The 21448-nt window shown below is 44.7% G+C and overlaps 1 protein-coding gene across 4 annotated transcripts in view; it reads right to left on the bottom strand.

Moving 5' to 3' along the window:
- Positions 1-21448, bottom strand: part of TULP4 (tubby like protein 4) — a 199192-nt gene that overhangs the window by 139523 nt on the left and 38221 nt on the right. For all 4 annotated transcript variants that reach the window (XM_027551944.1, XM_027551945.1, XM_027551946.1 and 1 more), the window contains exon 2: positions 209-2423. In XM_027551944.1, coding sequence (XP_027407745.1) covers positions 209-460 — 252 coding nt within the window. In that variant the 5' untranslated portion in view covers positions 461-2423. The remainder of the gene's footprint in view (positions 1-208; positions 2424-21448) is intronic.

Here is a 21448-nt window from a genome sequence, read left to right as displayed (position 1 = left end):
CCAACCACGGCGAAAGGATAACGAGGGATGCTGGAGAGGTGATACAGGCCACCAGGAATTGGGTCTCCCTGGGAACACACACAGAAGACAGGGTTCACATCTGAGAAGTCTCCCCTGGCAGCAAGTCTGAGGACCTGGAGTCCATGCCGGGCGGGGCTTACAAACACCGCCCGTGACCAGACCGAAAGTGAAACAGAAGCCCGCTCACCTCACTATTGTGGCCTCGCAGGTTGAAGTTGATTCTCTGTGGAGTGTTTCTGTCCCGGCGACAGTGGCTGGAGGTGAAGGTCACCCCAACTACGCCGCGCCCATTGCCCGTGGCCAGCCAGCCCTCCTCGTAGTAGCGCCTGCGGCACACGGGCTTCTCCTTCTCACTCTTGGGGACACGGCCCTTCCAGGACAGGCAGAGGATGTTGGAGTCGCTGCACAGGACAGGCCCATGCTCCACCGCTGCATACATACTTTTTTTGGAAGAACCGTTTTACTTAAAGAGCAAGGCTAAATGCCGAAAAATTTAAACCAATTGCTCTCACTGACTGGTGTTAATTCTGTGGTTGGCTTGCGCTGTTTAGCCTGACCCCTTTAATTGAAACTGACCTCATTCTAATTAGAAGGTCAGTATTTTAGAAAGCTCCACCAAATGCATAGTGAAAAATTCCTCTATAAAAGATGATGGCAGTCTGCTAAGAAAAGATAATGCTTAAAAAAAAACGTGGCGGCCATTTTTATTTTCAAGTCCTTAGAGGAAGCGCCGGGTGACCCTTTGGAGAAAGAGCATCGTTGACAAGTGGTGATAAAGAAACTGAGTGTTCTTTTCACTTGGTTCTTCTTATTCAGCCTGAGATTCCAGTTTAGTGTAATGTGATTCCAGACACAAAGGGCTGCAAATACATAGATTTCAAGTAACTTAAGGCTTAAAGAATCCCTCGAGCTGGAGCGTCCCCTTCAAAAGTTCAGATACAGAGGCAGAACACACGGGATCATCTTCTTTCTGAAGCCACCCTCGGGCTTGCTTTCTCAGCTAGACAAATTTCTGCTGCTAAAGCTGAAGATTGCATAAAGGGAAAAAGGCACACAAACCGTGCAAAACAGACTAGAGTTTGTGCAGACAGCAGTCCAAATTTTAGGAGGAAAAAAAAAACTCTTTCCTCGCTGTTCAGAGCCAGAAACCTCCAACTTCAGAGCCCAACCGGGCTTCCCAGAAGGTGGCTGTGTCCCCAGGGAGGGCCGTGACACAGGCTGACGCAGCCCTGGGGGCCATAGAGGCAGGCGAGGAAGCCCCTGCCCCCAGCAGAGCCAGGAGGTTCCAGGGCTCTACGGGAGCGTGGGCCTCCAGTGAATCTAAACACGTGTGTGGACAAAGGGTAGCCCAGCTGGGCTACAGGAGGTCTCCGTACTCCCTCCCCTAGTCACTCCTCCCCTTTCTGCTCTTAAGGATGACGTGCTTTTCCATCTTGAAGGGAAAAAACTAATCCCAGAATTAAGTCCATGAACTGGTCCCCCTTTTACATGCAAGTATGCCTGGACTCAACACGGGAGAGAACCCCTTAAAATGGAAACACAGGCAAGAGTCAGGTTCTTTTCTCACTGTCTCCCTGAAGAGTGACTGTGCTGTCTGAAGGGCACTCTCCTGACCACCTTCAGAGACCGTCTCCAAATGCCCCGGGTACAGTCCAAGGAAAAAAGCTTTACAAGGATGCGCCTTGATAATTATTTTGTGATTAGCAGTTTCAATTGCTACCTTAAGGAACTATCCTACAGATACAGGCAAGAAAAAGGGAAATAATAAATTAAAATTTCTGGACTTTTTTCAGTTAACTGAAAAAAGGCAAAGGAATCAGTTCATTGTTCAAACTTGCCCCATCACACCCTGGCTGGCCTCCTCCAGTCATAAGCACACAGTGAGAGCCACCCTTCAGTCCTGAATCTTAACGTCTGTCCAAATCACCAGACCCACTGAAAAATAAAGCGCAAAAAGCACGGCACACTTCCACCTGCAAAGCTTGAAATCACACTTCCCCCTCAGTCACCTTCTCACTTAGTTCCTTCTTTAAACTGGAGAGGTATTTTTGAGGCTTGATCTGTGCAAGCTTTTTTTTCTCTTCTTTTTGCAAACTTTCTTTACCCGTGAAGACCATATGGAAAACTGGCCATTAGTGATGTATTTCTCTCCCCGGGCTCCCAAGCCCAGTGGTGTCAAGTTGCTCCATCTGATTCTTAAATTAATTTTCATCAGTTGTAAAACTCTTCAAGAGAGCACAAGAATGAGCCTGTCTTCTCGTGTAAATGTGTATGTATAGAAAGAAAGTTTTAAATATACATAGACACACACTCTTCAAATGGCACACAAAACATCTGTTTTCCCAGTTGTTTCACGAACCATCAGATTAATCACAGCTTGAAGGCCCTGGAGTCTGACAAATCTGTAAGACAAAATGGGACACAAAGAAAAAGAATTAAAAATACTGAAGAATAGAAGTTTTAACACACTTTTACTGATAAACATATGAACATAATATAATAACATAATAATCACTGTAACTGAAATCAGAGACCCCTCTGGACACACACGTTTACCAAATGGAGCTACAGATGGGTAAGATTTCAATAGTAAAAGAGCACTCCACGCAGACTCACAGGCAACACGCACCATAAGGAGCCGGATGCCATGTGCCATTTACTAAGCTTGCCAGTAGTTGTGCAGAGTGAGTGAAACAACACTGCGCTGTCCCTTCCAAGACTGGGAGCCCTGAATGTGCGCACTTCCCGGCCAGAGGTCGCCATCCTGAGCTAAGCGACAACCTCAAAAAGGAGATGGAAGAGGCTCCAGCAAGTTATCTGAAGGGATGTTTTCACTTTCAGTAAAAGCTCTTCCCTGAAGACACAAGGCAGAGAGAGCCTTTAAAACTCTCCATTCGTGACTGCCGGCAGGTCACAGAGCAAAGCCCAGCTGTCTCGGCTTTTACGTCGTCTACTAGCAATAAAGTTCCAGAGAATCTATCTCCAGCAAACCCATTCCTTCCTGTTGCCTTTGGTCCGGCTCCACATCATATCCACAGAAACACTGGATGACTTGCTCCCTAACCGCGCCCCCCTCCCGTCCCACCTTCCAGAGAACCCTCAGAGTGATCTTTCTAAAACTCAAGGCTGCTCAAAGAGCCTGAACTGTTCTCTCACCTCCCCCGCACCAGGCCATCCCCCAGAGAGCTAGCTGAAATGTACAGCCCAGCCCAGCCCCACCCCCATACCTGGCACTGGACCTGGATATCTGCATCTTTAACAAGTTCCCAAGAGATGCTGACGCTGCTGGTCTGGAACCAGCTTTCAAAGCCACTGGCCTATGAGGTCAAGTCCCAGCAGGACCCTTCGCGATCTGATTGCATGTGTCCTCCTCTGCGACAGCCCCCACACGCGGCCTGTGTTCAGCCCTCAGCCTCTGGCCATTCCCTGGACTGCGTCCCCTCTCCTTCTTGTTGCCATGGCCTGTGCTCCTTTCCCAAGCCAGGCCTGCATCTTCTCTAACACCTACTACACAGCACCTTTCCTGGGAAGCTTCCCAGAGACCCCGTGCTAACCCGCCAATAGCCTTCATCTTGCTTCATCCTGACTCTCTTCCCTGCACTCCCAGAGGCTGGGAACCTACCCTTTTCGTCCCTGACACAGAACTTAGCACAAACAATTTACTCAATGGAAGTTTCTCAGAGGATGCAGGCCAAGGTAAGGCAGAAGCTACAAATAATTTCCTTGAGATACCCTAATTCAAATGAGTCACAGTACATATACTTCCTTTGTGTCTAAAATCAAAACAATTCAATTCTCTCAGGAAGCACTTGTACCTGAGGGGGAAAAAGTAAAAACAAATGCTATCAAATTCAAATGAATGCTATGTTCTTCCTCCAGAAATTCTAACACCATGGTACAATATTCCCTTAGTCCCTACCCCTGGCTGCAGACAAGCACCAGAGGGGAAAAGCAAAAGCAACTTCTCAAGACCCAGCAATTACTAATGTTTAAACCCACATTAAACATGACAATGTATACCATCTGTTCCCTCACATCCTCCCCAGACAGGAAGTGGTCCATAACATCAAAATTACTTTCAAAATAATACTAAGACATTATAAATCTTCTTCACTGCATCACAATTTCTATCAATGGTGCAAAAGCAACAGTGGGGCCAACCACCAGCCCAAGGGCACAGACCAAGGCCCAGCATCAGCTGGTACCAGGGCTCGTCAGATCTTTTAACATGCCACCCACGTTAAGGATGTTCTTAATGCAGAAGTAAAAATGATTATTATTCGGTCTCGCCCCTTGAGGACATGGTTGTTCAGCACTCTGTTTCAGACAGTGAGTCTTACACAGCCCTTGTGCAGACTGCAGCACTATGGGCAACTGGGGAGAAGCACTTGTGCTACAGCTTCAGTGGTGGGCTGAGCAAACCGCCTTCTTCATGAAATATACCATCTTTACTGGAAAGAAGGACTGACAAATCATGGCCATTCAGGCTTGGGTCTTTGGCAGACACTTTTTTCTTTAACATGAACAAACTGAGCTGTCACTGATGGTATTTGTTGCCAATAATAAAAGAGTTTTCAAGTTAAAATTGTGGGAAAAACAGCATCTATCATTCTGTGCTTGACAGAATCCCAAGATTTAAAGATACTCTGCAAGCAAAAGAAGGTGGTATTGATATAGGTGAACTTTTGATAGCAGACTTCATATTTCATAGTGTGTCAGTATTTGGAATATTCACATAGCTTAAATCAACATTTTTCAAATGACCAATGCATGTTGATAACAATTATACTTACAGAATCATTCAAAGTGCAAAAAAAGACAAATGGATTTTAGTATAAATAAGTATGAAAAAGTCACTAATACATTTAAAATTCCACATTGCTACTAACCTTTTAAGAAACTACCACTTGTTGAGTTCTGGTGGAGTAACAAAAATATCCATGATTAGCTGAAAAGACTATTAAAATACTCTTTCCTTTTCCAACCACATATCTGTGTGAGGTCAAATTTTCTTTAGACATTACAACAAAACAGTATATTGTAACAGATTGCATACAGAAGCAGATATGGGAATATAAGCAGATATGGGAATATAACTATCTTTTCAGTACGTTTAGACCATTTCAGCTTTATTGACTATGCCAAAGCCTTTGACTGTGTGGATCACAATAAACTGTGGAAAATTCTGAAAGAGATGGGAATACCAGACTACCTGACCTGCCTCTTGAGAAACCTATATGCAGGTCAGGAAGCAACGGTTAGAACTGGACATGGAGCAGCAGACTGGTTCCAAATAGGAAAAGGAGTACATCAAGGCTGTATATTGTCATCCTGCTTATTTAACTTATATGCAGAGTACATCATGAGAAACGCTGGACTGGAAGAAGCACAAGCTGGAATCAAGACTGCCGGGAGAAATATCAATAACCTCAGATATGCAGATGACACCACCCTTATGGCAGAAAGTGAAGAGGAACTAAAAAGCCTCTTGATGAAAGTGAAAGTGGAGAGTGAAAAAGTTGGCTTAAAGCTCAACATTCAGAAAACTAAGATCATGGCATCCGGTCCCATCACTTCACGGCAAATAGATGGGGCAACAGTGGAAACAGTGTCAGACTTTATTTTTGGGGGCTCCAAAATCACTGCAGATGGTGATTGCAGCCATGAAATTAAAAGAAGCTTACTTCTTGGAAGGAAAGTTATGACCAACCTAAATAGCATATTCAAAAGCAGAGACATTACTTTGCCAACAAAGGTCCGTCTAGTCAAGGCTATGGTTTTTCCTGTGGTCAAGTATGGATGTGAGAGTTGGACTGTGAAGAAAGCTGAGCACCGAAGAATTGATGCTTTTGAACTGTGGTGTTGGAGAAGACTCTTGAGAGTCCCTTGGACTGCAAGGAGATCCAATCAGTCCATTCTAAAGGAGATCAGTCCTGAGTGTTCTATGGAAGGACGGATGCTAAAGCTGAAATTCCAATACTTTGGCCACCTCATGAGAAGAGCTGACTCACTGGAAAAGACCCTGATGCTGGGAAGGACTGGGGGTAGGAGAAGAAGGGGACGACAGAGGATGAGATGGCTGGATGGCAGCACTGACTCGATGGATGTGAGTTTGAGTGAACTCTGGAGTGTTGGTAATGGACAGGGAGGCCTGGAGTGCTGCAATTCATGGGGTTGCAAAGAGTCGGACATGACTGAGTGACTGCACTGAACTGAGACACTGAAGATATTGTACCAAAATGTGAGATACTCTTCTCAGTAAAGTTTTCAGTTAGAAAATACAGCTATTTTTCCATAGAAAATAGATTATTTATAATTTTTAGGTTTATTTTTAAATGAGCTAGTAAATTTTTTTGCTTCTCAGTTTTAGTTTCTAATACAGTAAATCAGCAGCTCACACCCACATTGGAGGAGGAAATGGCAATCCACTCCAGTATTCTTGCCTGGAGAATCCCATGGACAGAGGAGCCTGGCAGGCTACGGTCCATGGGGTTGCAGAGTCGGACACAAGAGACTGAGCACCAATACCCACATACTCAAAGCTCTTTTTGGACTTCAATAATTTTTGAGATACAAAGGGGCCCTAAAACCAAAAATGTTAAATATCACTGACATCCCAACTCTCCAGAATGCAAGCCTTAAAAACTTTATTGAAATAAAGTATCAGTATGTAGGATAAATTTCCATAGTAAAAGCACAGACAAAAGTGTTTCATTTTGTGTATGTTGCTATGGTTTTTAACCAAACTTTTAAAATTAAAAGCTCCATATATGCTAGACAAATAAGACAGCTATTTTAAAGAAAAATGGCATGCAACTTTATTATTTTTCAAATGGATAGTGGCTATCAAAATCTAACAACAAAAGAACACATAGTCTCCTAATTACTGAAAGGCAGGTGCCTATCTTTTATTTTTTCATTCTCTGCTGCTCTTAACTCCATGTAGTCCTTTATTTTGGCTTCATTGCTGCTCAGGCTTTTCTGCAGTTGCAGCAAGCAGGGACTACTCTCCCGTGGCAGTGAGCCGGCCGCCCGCTGTAGCGGCTTCTCTTATTACGGGGCACGGGCTCTAGGGCTGGAGGCTTCAGGAGCTGCAGCTCCTGGGCTCCAGAGCACAGGCTCAGTAGCTGCAGCACATGGGCTTAGTTGCTCCGCAGAATGTGGGATCAAATCCCCGTCCCCTGCACTGGCAGGTAGATTCTTTACCGCTGAGCCACAGGGAAGCTCAGCTTTTCAGTTGCTAAGTTGCGTCTGACTCCTTGCAACCCCATGACCTGCAAGGCCCAGGCTGGTGCCAATCTTAGTGCTACCATTAATAGAAACAGGCTATGTGGGACGCTCTCCTTCTTTCTGTCTTATTTTCTCATGAGAAAATAAGGATATAACTGATCAGTTTCTAGGGGAAGCTGATTTTCAAATCAGCACTAATAAAAGGGTTTGGTATAAAAAGGTTAAAAAGCAACTATTCAACTGAAAGCAATGACTCAAAACAAATATTTGCACATGCACATCCATGTTCAAAGCAGCACTATTCACAAAAGCTTGAAGGTGGAGGGAACCCAAGTGTCCTCAGACAGATGAGTGGGTAAAGATGTGGAAACACATACAGTATTATTCAGCCTTAAAAAGAAATTCTGACACATGCTACATGGATGAAACTTGAAGACATTATGCTAAGTGAAATAAGCCAGATACATAAGGACAAATACATATGTAAGTATGATTCCACTTATATGAAGAATCTAGAGCAGTCAATTTCATAAAGACAGAGTAGAATGGTGGCTGCAAGGAGCTGGGAGAGGGGAGATTGGGGCGTTCTTATTTAATGGGTACAGAGTTTCAGTTTGGGATGAAGAAAAAATTCTGGACCTGGCCAGTGGTAATGGTTGCATAAAAATGTGCATGTACTTCTATTAAGGTCATTGTTGTTGAACCGTACAGGTAAAAATGATTAAAATGATAGATTTGTTACGTACTAATATATCTCACCTCGATTTTTAAAATCAGGTGATTTTAAAAATCTATTTTCTAACTAGAATTATCTCACTACGGGTTATTCTGGTTTATCTGATTCCTACTTTCCACCAACACAGATAAAATTTACTATTGGGGGGGGGGATAAAAATGCATTTTTCATTTTTTTTAAATTATCAGAATTAATGTTAAACATCAGAGATAAACTGGGGGAGATGTTTTTCATTTAGACAATTTTGATAGAAATGGATTCATTAAAAGCTATAAGGCTGTCACGACTCTGGAAAACTGCTGGTGTTAGCTAGTACTACTGACGATGTGAATGCTCTGCAAGCAGCAATTCCTCTCCTGAATATGTGCACCAGACAGAGCCTTCAAACTCTCCAGGGAATAAATAAACAGCCATTTATAGCAGCAGTGGCATTTACATTAGCCAGACACTGAAACAAACCTCAATGGATTGTGTGTGGTATACTCTAACAACAGAATTCTATACAGCAATGTAAATAAACACTACACAGAAGAGGAGGGAATTTCACAGGCACAATGCTGAGCAGAAGGACCTTATGAAAGAATACTTACAACATGAATTCATTCACATAAAGTTCAAAACAGCCAAACTAATTTATCACTTAAGACTGCATAAGTACAAGTAAAATTTTTAAAGCAAGGCAAATATAAAGCAGTAGACTAATTACCAGAAAAGGAGAGGGGCTGGAAACTGCGATTAGGGAAGGGCACACATGTGGTCTTGCAGGTCTGGATCTGGGTGGCAGTTTTGGGGTGTTCCCTCTGTCATTGTTCTTTACGACCTCTGTGTCTGACATATTTTTCTACATGGATGGTATATCTCACAATAAACAGATTTAACACCTGTGAACTGTATTAGGCATCAGTCCTCTGAAGCTTTTAGATAAAGGGGATGACAAGATGGTGGAGGAGCAGGTGGGCATGGAGTACTTTCTCTCCACAGATGCGTCAGGAATACATCTTCAGAGCTAAGGATCTCACGGAGCACCAGCTGAGAATGGGCAGGAGTCCCTGAGCACCAGAAAGGCTCTGTAGGATGGGGATTTTAGACAATTCAAATCAATTATTAAGGAGTTTTTTTTTTTTAGTTATAATCAGTATTCTCTCAATTTATAAAAACCCAATAAAGAATCAAAAAATGCTATTCTAGTTCTCAATCTAAGTGTCTTAGAATAAACAAAGAAAATACATACTAACAGGAACAAATGGAGATAAGAAATTTTCAGAATAAAGCTCTGCTGCTGCTACTGCTAAGTTGCTTCAGTTGTGTCCGACTCTGTGCGACCCCATGGACTGCAGCCTACCAGGCTTCTCTGTCCATGGGATTCTCCAGGCAAGAACACTGGAGTGGGTTGCCATTTCCTTCTCTAGAATAAAGCTCTATTTCTTCCTAAAGTATAAAATTTTAAGACAGGAATTAAGCAGAAGATTGAAATGAGAAGCAAAAAGTAGATTTGGGGAAAAAACATACAGATGTTGCTAGACGAATGCCAAATACAAAGAAAAAATTAACAAAGCAGAAACTTTTGAATGAAATATTCCAAACAAGCTTAAGCTGAAGCTTGTGATTATAAACTTGTTTGCGGGTTTGAGAGAAGAAGAAGAAAGAAAAATGAGTTTTCCTGACTGGTGATATAAATTAAACACACCCCAATTTCTAGAAAAGAACCTCTTGATAAAGGTGAAAGAGGAGAGTAAAAAAGCTGGCTTAAAACTCAACATTCAAAAAACAAAGATCATGGCATCTGGCCCCACCATTTCATAGTAAATAGATGAGGAAAAAATGGAAACAGTGACAGATTTTATTTTCTTGGGCTCCAAAATCACTGTGGACAGTGACTGCAGTCATAAAATTAAAAGACGCTTGCTCCCTGGAAGAAAAGCTATGACAAACCTAGACAGCATACTAAAAAGCAGAGACATTCCTTTGCCCACAGAGGTCTGTATAGACAAAGTTATGGTTTTTCCAATAGTCATGTATGGATGTAAGAGTTGGACTATAAAGAAAGCTGAGTGCTGAAGAATTGATGCTTTTGAACTGTGGTGTCGGAGAAGACTCTTGAGAGTCCCTTGGACAGTAAGATCAAACCAGTCAATCCCAAAGGAAATCAGTCCTGAATATTCATTGAAGGACTGATGCTGAACCTGAAGCTCCAATACTTTGTCCACCTGAGGCGAAGAACTGACTCATTGGGAAAAGACCCCGATGCTGGGAAAGATAAAAGGCAGGAGAAGAGGGCGACAGAGGATGAGATGGTTGGATGGCATCATCGACTCAATGGATATGAGTTCGAGCAAGCTCCGAGAGATAGTGAAGGACAGGTAAGCCTGTCCTGCTGGGGTCACAAAGAGTCAAACAGGACTGAACAACAACAACAAATTTCTACTCCCTGGATGGCGGCTCTGCTGCCTCAGCTGCCTGCTGCCTCAGACCGGCTCCAGGCAGGGTGGAGGGTGGGTGGCTTCCTCCACCCCAGGGCTCCCAGGCTGTCACCTTTCCAAAGACAGCAAAGGAGCCTGAACTCCACATTTTTTTTTAACTACAATGACCTGCATCTAATTACAGTCACTCTTTTCCCTGGGGAATTTTCCACAACCCACAAGTATCAAAGGAGCCCAAGGCAGTTCTAACTGGTTACTAGTTTCAACAGCTGCCTTGAGGCTAGTTCAAATTTGCCTTCCAACACTGCCTTTAAGGTAAACTCTCAGATGGACCTAAAGAATAATACATTTAGTGAAGTGAGTGAGAAAGAGAAAAACCAACACGGTATACATTATCACCTATCAGTTCAGTTCAGTCACTCAGATGTGACCCCATGAACCGCAGCACGCCAGGCCTCCCTGTCCATCACCAACTCCCAGAGTTCACCCAAACTCATGTCCATTGAGTCAGTGATACCATCCAACCATCTCATCCTCTGTCATCCCCTTCTCCTCCTGCCCTCAATCTTTTTCCTCCTGCCCTCAATCTTTTCCCAACATCAGGGTCTTTTCAAATGAGTCAGCTCTTCGCATTAGGTGGCCAAAATATTGGAGTTTCAGCTTCAACATCAGTCCTTCCAATGAACACCCAGGACTGATTTCCTTTAGGATGGACTGGTTAGATCTCCTTGCAGTCCAAGGGACTCTCAGGGATCTTCTCCAGCACCACAGTTCAAAAGCATCAATTCTTTGGCACTCAGCTTTCTTTATAGTCCAGCTCTCACATCCATACATGACTACTGGAAAAACCATAGCCTTGACTAGACAGACCTTTGTTGACAAAGTAATGTCTCTGCTTTTGAATATGCTATCTAGGTTGGTCGTAACTTTCCTTCCAAGGAGTAAGCATCTTTTAATTTCAGGGCTACAATTACCATCTGTAGTGATTTTGGAGCCCTCAAAAATTAAGTCAGCCACTGTTTCCACTGTTTCCCCATCTATAATCACCTATTTGTGGAATCTAAAAAATAAATGAATGTATATAACAAAATAGAAGCATATTCACAGTATAAATAACAGACCATTTACCAGTGGGGAGAGGGAAGGAGGAGGAGCAAAACAGGGGTAGGGAATTAAGTGGTACAAATTCCTGTCTATAAAACAGACAAGCAATAAGGATAACACAAGGTACAGCACAGGGAAATACAGCCATTATATTATTATAACTTTATATGGAACATAATCTATAAAAATATTGAATCACTACACTGTACACCTGAAGCTAATATAATATTATAAAACAACTATACTTCATTTGTTTAAAAAAATCAATGTCAAACAGTCTATGGGGCAGGAGGTGAGGCGGGGGAAGACAGGGGTACCTCAGCAGTCACTTGTCTCTTGGCTGCCATGTGAAAAACCTAGAGCACCACTGCAGAGATAATGGAGTTTAATAATGATTTAATATATTTTGCTGTTATTCTCTAACTCTTAATTCTCAAAACATGCTAGTGAGATGATAACTAAAGATTTGAATGCACACTTGTGCCCAGGCTTATTTACAAGATGAAATCTTACTACAAATGTGTGAGTGTCAAACCATTTTCCTGTTGATTGTTCACTTCAGAGACATTTTCCACAGAAAAGCTGTCTTAGTCCAAACAGCACTAGCTCCTTTCGATGCTCGTAGCACACAGAAGCACTGCCCAGACTCACAGGGCAAGAGTCTTCCCTGCTCGTGGTACAGCTGTTTTTGTGTGTAATCCATCACATCTACTAAACCACAAACATCTGATTCCCATTTCTCTCTCACCTGCAGTACCCACCAGTAGTGCATTTAGTGTTCAATAAAGTGTTAGGTACAGTGCAGCGCCCCAAACAGTCTTCTAAGAAAAAAGGAAGCAATAAATGCTGACTGAATGCTCTTCATAAACCCAGTCATTAACACCAAACATTCAAATCTGAGCCTTTTGCGAGCCTGAGGCACTGCAGCCCGGGCAAGTGAAAGAATTTGGGGAGACGGCGAGGGTCCGAGGCTGTGTTCAGAGAACAGGGAAGAGAGACATTTTGGGGGAAGGTTACTCCTATTTACTTTCTGTGCCTGATTTCTACTGCCAGTTCTGAGAACATGAACCATCTGTACAGAGAAAGGAGGGCATGGAGACTGCAAGACAGACTGATTACAAGCTGAAAAGAGAGCGGGAGTTAGATACTTCTGAGGATGAACCCACATCTGAAACTTAGATGCTAAAATACTGAGGCACCATTTACAGGGCTCACTGGTATCAAAAGTCAAATGCCTTCACCAGCAAGGGAGAGCATCTCACTTACCACAGTCACAAGGACCAAGAAACTATCACTCCTAGTGTCATGTGGGTGCAGAGAAATGAGAGACAATTTGGTGATATAATTCAAAGACTTAAAATGTGACAAACCATTTGATTCAGCAATTCTACTTCTGAAAATTTATCAAATGAAAATAATCTTCTACAAAGATATAGCTATAAGGGTTTCCACCACAGCATTTTTATAAGAGAAAAATCTGAGATAACTTATATGTCCAAAATGGAATATTAGTTCAATAAATGTTGGTAAAGATATAATGCAGAAAAATATGCACCCACCAGCAACTATATTATAGATGACTAGGGAGTGATATGGTAACATGCTCTCAACAACAGAAGTAAAAAGTGAAATTACAGGTTACAGCTCTGTAGGGCCTGCCCACTACTATGTAACTAAATCTTGAGTAAATTACAACAAACAAAATTTGTGCTGGACTTACAGGAAACCATGAGAAATATCTGAGGAAGGCACGCATGGACGCGTGGGCGCAGACAGACAGACAGACAGACACACACACACACACATAAATACAGGAGAAAGCTGGAGTTATCCAGCAAATGCAGACATAAGATACATATTTGTCCAGAACTGTCTGGACTAATGCTGTTATAAACAGTGGGATCAGAATTAGGTGCCTAAATGTCCCAGTTTCCCTGGAACTGTGTCACTTTCAGCACTGAAGATCCCACATCGCAGGAAACCCCTTAGTCCTGGGCAAACCAAGCCGCTGGTCACACTCTCAGGTACTTGAACTCTGGCCCAGCCTCAAAGTGGAGAGCCTGAACCTGAAGGACCAATATTCCCCAGGGCCCACAGTGGAGGTCAAACCTGCCCCAAGGAAACCTGAACTGTAAAGCATGAAGTGTAAGAGGCTCAGAGTGAGCAAGTCTGAGAGATAAAAGTCTCAGGGGACCCACTTCGGTAACTTTTACCTCCAGAAGCTCAGCAGGTCCTCACAGTAAATCTTGAAGAAAAACGTCCTGGCTGCTGGCAGAGGAAGGGGAAAGGAATCATCTGGAAATACAGCAGAGCACTCTGCTCTTCTTAACAAGGCCTCCTCTACAGAAAAACTATTTAACCAGGGCCTAACCAATCAGGATTTTCTAAGAGCAGAAGTGACCTGGGAGCAGAGACAGACCCAATTCCAGACCACCCTGGCCAACCTGCTCCACCTAAGCAGAGGGCAGGGAAACAGAAAAATACGTGAGGACGGTCCAGAGGTAAAGGCCCACACAGACAGACCAAGTCCTGGGGATGTCACGGACAGCATGGGCGTTACGGTAATGACACTCCATTACAGACCTGACAGGTGCCAAGAGAGTCAGTCTTAAATCCTGTCACTACGAAACAGAAATGCCAATTATGAGAGGTGATGGAAGTGTTAAGTCACACATTCTGCGATATAGAAGTGTATCACATTATCCCTATACACCTTAAACTTATACAACGTTATGTCAATTATGTTGGAAGAAAAAATAAAGAAATGCAGGAAAAGGGCGGGGGAAGGGGAACAGGGAAACTTGGAAGTGACAGAACTGCTCCATGTGTTGATATGACGCTGGTTATACAACTGCTTATGCTTCTCAAATTGCACAGAGCTGTACACTAAAACAGGCGAATTTACTGTATGTAAACTGTATCTTCATTTTCAAAACCAGTGTCTGGCATGGAGTAAATGCTACACAGTGTTAGTGATGATTATTAATGTTGCTGCTGCTGCTGCTAAGTCACTTCAGTCGTGCCCGACTCTGTGCGATCCCATAGATGGCAGCCCACCAGGCTCCCCTGTCCCTGGGATTCTCCAGGCAAGAACACTGGAGTGGGTTGCCATTTCCTTCTCCAATGCATTAAAGTGAAAAATGAAAGTGAAGTCGCTCAGTCGTGTCTGACCATCAGCGACCCCATGAACTGCAGCCTACCAGGTTCCTCCGTCCACGGGATTTTCCAGGCAACAGTACTGGAGTAGGGTGACTGTTGGGGGCCAGAGTGAGGTACTCCGCCCGTGACAAAGGTCATGAGGAAGGAGGCTCGACATACGCAAAGGCGGGATCGAGCCTCAGGAGTCCCCCTGGAAATCCTCGAGCGTCTACCCCCATAACCAGAGCCTGCCTACTTTACTACTTTGTGCTCTCACCTACACCTCTGACTTTACGGGGGGCTGTCCCCCACCACCTCTTTCGGAGAAGGAGTTAACCTAGAGCTCCAGTCAATAAAAACTCTTGGGTGTGACAAGAGTGTTTTAACCTACAAACTCCTCTGAATGTTCTCTAGCCTGCCTGACAGGCTCATCCGGCCACATGTGATTGCTCACAGCCTCCCAACCGTGAGAGGCACGAGATGCTTTAAACCTTCTAAAAACAGGTTCCTTAGAAAAGTTAGAAAACTATTAGTATAAGTATAATGGGCTGATTAGAAATTGTATTGGTGAAGGGTTTTTCATTTGTTGAGCCAATGTTTGTTGCTAAGTCTCCACATCCCCTGCCCTTACACACATTAATGAATATATAGAAAAAATAAGTATTAACCTTTGATATTAATCACGTTAGACCTTAGGCTAAATAAATTCTTTCCTTAACTAAAACCCACTACACCCTCACCCTGTAGGAATGTAACTTTACTTGGGTGGCGTCTGTTTTGAGAATAATCAGCCCTGGAGAAATAAGTGTCCTGATTGACTGACCGCTGTCACAAGGAGAGGGTCGTAAATTGTCAGCAGGCCCCCGTGGCCAGAAGATGATGTAACACCCCTAAGACCTCTGTATACATTTGTGTGAAGCACCTGATTTTAATAAAAGTCAGGACTGCTGTCCCCACGTGACTTTTGTATAACATCTTAGTGTATAAAAACAGACTCTGGAAAATAAAGAATTGGGATCAGTTTCTCGAAATACTGGTCTCCCCATGTCGCTCTCTCTCTCACTCTGGCTGAGTCTCCATCTGGAGCGCGGAACCCACCATGCTTACTAATTATGCCTGGGCTTCTAAGATCCGACCGGGGAGGCCTCAGTGTCTCCTCTCCTTCGGGAGAACGGAAGGACGCCTGCGGCCTACGTAAGTGGTGCAAACTTCTTGTCTTGAAGTTTTATTGGTCTCCCGCGTAAACCAAGCTACTCAGCCTCTTTTCTCCACTGAATTTTCCTACTGAGCTATCCTTATTCTATTACTCTTTATATCTTTAATTAATATCTAATTGAAGCTATTGTATCCTGATCCTCGCCTATGCCGTCTCTCCTTCGAATACCCTGGATCAGCCGGGGCTGGTCCCTGGCAGGTGACACTGCCTTCTTCCATTAATGTTGCTACTGTTACGTATCAGGCACTAAGTTGGGTGCTAAAACCACAATGCTGAGCAAATAGAGATGTGCTCCTACCACCAAGGGGCCAACAAGCCCAGTAATGCAGATGAGATATTAATCAAATGCTCATGGTGAAGACAGAAGCCACAAAGGGGAGGTGTGTGATGTTCTGACAGCAGCAACCTGAAGGAAGAGGAGATGTCAAGTCCACAATGGAAGAGATGGTGGAGGCAAAGGGAGGATTACAAGCAAATGGGACAGCGTGTGCTAAGACCATGGCGAAGGCCAAGAGAACACAGTGCTCCGGAGAAAACTGAAAGAGTGCAAGTGTGGGAACTGTTCACACCTAAAACCACAGTGAGACATCACCTCACACTCAACAGGACGACTAGTATAAAAAAACACTGACAGGGATGTGGAGAAACCAGAATGCTTACATATTGCTAACAGGACTGCACAATGGCATAGCTGCTATGGAATATGAAGTTTCGAAAAAAAAAAAAAATACAACCACCATCAGTTCCCTTCAGTCCAGTTGCCCAGTCCTGTTCAACTCTTTGCAACCTCATGAATCGCAGCACGCCCGGCCTCCCTGTCCATCACCAACTCCCGGAGTTCACTCAGACTCACGTCCATCGAGTCAGTGATACCATCCAGCCATCTCATCCTCTGTCGTCCCCTTCTCCTCCTGCCCCCAATCCCTCCCAACATCAGAGTCTTTTCCAATGAGGCAACTCTTGACATGAGGTGGCCAAAGTACTGGAGTTTCAGCTTTAGCATCATTCCTTCCAAAGAATCCCAGGGCTGATCTCCTTCAGAATGGACTGGTTGGATCTCCTTGCAGTCCAAGGGACTCTCAAGAGTCTTCTCCAACATCACAGTTCAAAACCATCAATTCTTCAGCACTGAGCCTTTTTCACAGTCCAACTCTCACATCCATACATGACCACAGGAAAAACCATAGCCTTGACTAGACGGACCTTTGTTGCAAAGTAATGTCTCTGCTTTTGAATATGCTATCTAGGTTGGTCATAACTTTCCTTCCAAGGAGTAAACGTCTTTTAATTTCATGGCTGCAGTCACCATCTGCAGTAATTTTGGAGCCCCCCAAAATAAAGTCTGACACTGTTTCCACTGTTTCCCCATCTATTTGCCATGAAGTGATGGGACCGGATGCCATGATCTTCATTTTCTGAATGTTGAGCTTTAAGCCAACTTTTTCACTCTCCTCTTTCACTTTCATCAAGAGGCTTTTGAGTTCCTCTTCACTTTCTGCCATAAGGGTGGTGTCATCTGCATATCTGAGGTTATTGATATTTCTCCAGGCAATCTTGATTCCAGCTTGTGTTTCTTCCAGTCCAGCGTTTCTCATGATGTACTTTGCATATAAGTTAAATAAACAGGGTGACAATATACAGCCTTGACATACTCCTTTTCCTATTTGGAACCAGTCTGTTGTTCCATGTCCAGTTCTAACTGTGGCTTCCTGATCTGCATACAGATTTCTCAAGAGGCAGGTCAGGTGATCTGGTATTCCCATCTCTTTCAGAATTTTCCACAGTTTATTGTGATCCACACAGTCAAAGGCTTTGGCATAGTGAATAAAGCAGAAACTGATGTTTTTCTGGAACTCTCTTGCTTTTTCCATGATACAGCGGATGTTGGCAATTTGATCTCTGGTTCCTCTGCCTTTTCTAAAACCAGCTTGAACATCAGGAAGTTCACAGTTCACGTATTGCTGAAGCCTGGCTTGGAGAATTTTGAGCATTACTTTACTAGCATGTGAGATGAGTGCAATTGTGCGGTAGTTTGAGCATTCTTTGGCATTGCCTTTCTTTGGGATTGGAATGAAAACTGACCTTTTCCAGTCCTGTGGCCACTGCTGAGTTTTCCAAATTTGCTGGCATATTGAGTGCAGCACTTTCACAGCATCATCTTTCAGGATTTGAAATAGCTCAACTGGAATTCCATCACCTCCACTAGCTTTGTTCATAGTGATGCTTTCTAAGGCCCACTTGACTTCACATTCCAGGATGTCTGGCTCTAGGTCAGTGATCACACCATCGTGATTATCTGGGTCGCGAGGATCTTTTTTGTACAGTTCTTCTGTGTATTCTTGCCATCTCTTCTTAATATCTTCTGCTTCTGTTAGGTCCATACCATTTCTGTCCTTTACTGAGCCCATCTTTGCATGAAATGTTCCCTTGGTATCTCTAATTTTCTTGAAGACATCTCTAGTCTTTCCCATTCTGTTGTTTTCCTCTATTTCTTGCACTGATCGCTGAGGAAGGCTTTCTTATCTCTTCTTGCTATTCTTTGGAACTCTGCATTCAGATGCTTATATCTTTCCTTTTCTCCTTTGCTTTTCGCTTCTCTTCTTTTCACAGCTATTTGTAAGGCCTCCCCAGACAGCCATTTTGCTATTTTGCATTTCTTTTCCATGGGGATGGTCTTGATCCCTGTCTCCTGTACAATGTCACAAACCTCATTCCATCGTTCATCAGGCACTCCATCTATCAGATCTAGGCCCTTAAATCTATTTCTCACTTCCACTGTATAATCATAAGGGATTTGATTTAGGTCCTACCTGAACGGTCTAGTGGTTTTCCCTACTTTCTTCAATTTAAGTCTGAATTTGGCAATAAGGAGTTCATGATCTGAGCCACAGTCAGCTCCTGGTCTTGTTTTTATTGACTGTATAGAGCCTCTCCATCTTTGGCTGCAAAGAATATAATCAATCTGATTTTGGTGTTGACCATCTGGTCATGTCCATGTGTAGAGTCTTCTCTTGTGTTGTTGGAACAGGGTGTTTGTTATGACCAGTGCATTTTCTTGGCAAAACTCTCTTAGTCTTTGCCCTGCTTCATTCTGTATTCCAAGGCCAAATTTGCCTGTTATTCCAGGTGTTTCTTGACTTCCTGCTTTTGCATTCCAGTCCCCTATAATGAAAAGGACATCTTTTGGGGGCATTAGTTCTAAAAGGTCTTGTAGGTCTTCACAGAACCGTTCAGCTTCTTCAGCGTTACTGGTTGGGGCATAGACTTGGATTACTGTGATATTGAATGCGGCGCACTAAGCGCAGGCGGCTGCGACCGGCGCACTAAGCGCAGGCGGCTGCGACCGGCGCACTAAGCGCAGGCGGCTGCGACCGGCGCACTAAGCGCAGGCGGCTGCGACCGGCGCACTAAGCGCAGGCGGCTGCGACCGGCGCACTAAGCGCAGGCGGCTGCGACCGGCGCACTAAGCGCAGGCGGCTGCGACCGGCGCACTAAGCGCAGGCGGCTGCGACCGGCGCACTAAGCGCAGGCGGCTGCGACCGGCGCACTAAGCGCAGGCGGCTGCGACCGGCGCACTAAGCGCAGGCGGCTGCGACCGGCGCACTAAGCGCAGGCGGCTGCGACCGGCGCACTAAGCGCAGGCGGCTGCGACCGGCGCACTAAGCGCAGGCGGCTGCGACCGGCGCACTAAGCGCAGGCGGCTGCGACCGGCGCACTAAGCGCAGGCGGCTGCGACCGGCGCACTAAGCGCAGGCCGGCTGCGACCGGCGCAACTAAGCGCAGGCGGCTGCGACCGGCGCACTAAGCGCAGGCGGCTGCGACCGGCGCACTAAGCGCAGGCGGCTGCGACCGGCGCACTAAGCGCAGGCGGCTGCGACCGGCGCACTAAGCGCAGGCGGCTGCGACCGGCGCACTAAGCGCGGCCGAGAGGAGCTACCCCACATCCGATGGGGTCAGGGGCAGAAGCCGGGAGGACCCCATGCCCCCAAGGGCAGCGGCCAAGAGGAGTTACCCCACGTCCGAGGTCAGGGGCAGCAGCCCAAGGTGCCAGGCTGCGAAAGTGCAGGAACGGCAGAGAAGAGCTACCCCATGCCCCCATGCCGGAGGCCAGGGACTGCGGCCGGGAGGACCAACCCCACGTTCAAGGAGCCCTGGCTACACAGGCGCAGGAGGGCCTAGAGGAGCTATCCCACGCTGAACGTCAGGAAGGGCAGCGGTGCTTTGCTAGAGCAGCCGTGAAGAGATACCCCACGCCCAACGTAAGAGAAACCAAAGTAAGACGGTAGGTGTTCCAAGAGGGCATCAGAGGGCAGACACACTGAAACCATACTCACAGAAAACAAGTCAATCTAATCACACTAGGACCACAGCCTTGTCTAACTCAATGAAACTAAGCCATGCCTGTGGGGCAACCCAAGACGAGCGGGTCATGGTGGAGAGATCTGACAGAATGTGGTCCACTGGAGAAGGGAATGGCAAACCACTTCAGTATTCTTGCCTTGAGAACCCCATGAACAGTAAGAAAAGGCAAAATGATAGGATACTGAAAGAGGAACTCCCCGGGTCAGTAGGTGCCCAATATGCTACTGGAGATCAGTGGAGAAATAACTCCAGAAAGAATAAAGGGTTGGAGCCCAAGCAAAAAGAATACCCAGCTGTGGAGGTGACTGGTGATAGAAGCAAGGTCCGATGCTGTAAAGAGCAATATTGCATAGGAACCTGGAATGTCAGGTCCATGAATCAAGGCAAATTGGAAGTGGTCGAACAAGAAATGGCAAGAGTGAATGTCGACATTCTAGCAATCAGTGAACTGAAATGGACTGGAATGGGTGAATTTAACTCAGATGACCATTATATCTACTACTGTGGGCAGGAATCCCTTAGAAGAAATGGAGTGGCCATCATGGTCAACAAAAGAGTCCGAAATACAGTACTTGGATGCAATCTCAAAAACGACAGAATGATCTCTGTTCGTTTCCAAGGCAAACCATTCAATATCACAGTAATCCAAGTCTATGCCCCAACCAGTAACGCTGAAGAAGCTGAAGTTGAACGGTTCTATGAAGACCTACAAGACCTTTTAGAACTAACACCCAAAAAAGATGTTCTTTTCATTATAGGGGACTGGAATGCAAAAGCAGGAAGTCAAGAAACACCTGGAGTAACAGGCAAATTTGGCCTTGGAATACAGAATGAAGCAGGGCAAAGACTAAGAGAGTTTTGCCAAGAAAATGCACTGGTCATAGCAAACACCCTGTTCCAACAACACAAGAGAAGACTCTACACATGGACATGACCAGATGGTCAACACCGAAATCAGACTGATTATATTCTTTGTAGCCAAAGATGGAGAGGCTCTATACAGTCAATAAAAACAAGACCAGGAGCTGACTGTGGCTCAGATCATGAACTCCTTATTGCCAAATTCAGACTTAAATTGAAGAAAGTAGGGAAAACCACTAGACCGTTCAGGTAGGACCTAAATCAAATCCCTTATGATTATACAGTGGAAGTGAGAAATAGATTTAAGGGCCTAGATCTGATAGATGGAGTGCCTGATGAACGATGGAATGAGGTTTGTGA

This window comes from Bos indicus x Bos taurus, chromosome 9 (genome assembly GCF_003369695.1).
Source record: "Bos indicus x Bos taurus breed Angus x Brahman F1 hybrid chromosome 9, Bos_hybrid_MaternalHap_v2.0, whole genome shotgun sequence".
In the NCBI taxonomy this organism is placed as follows: Eukaryota; Metazoa; Chordata; class Mammalia; order Artiodactyla; family Bovidae; genus Bos; species Bos indicus x Bos taurus.
This window is presented reverse-complemented; position numbering and strand designations above follow the sequence as displayed.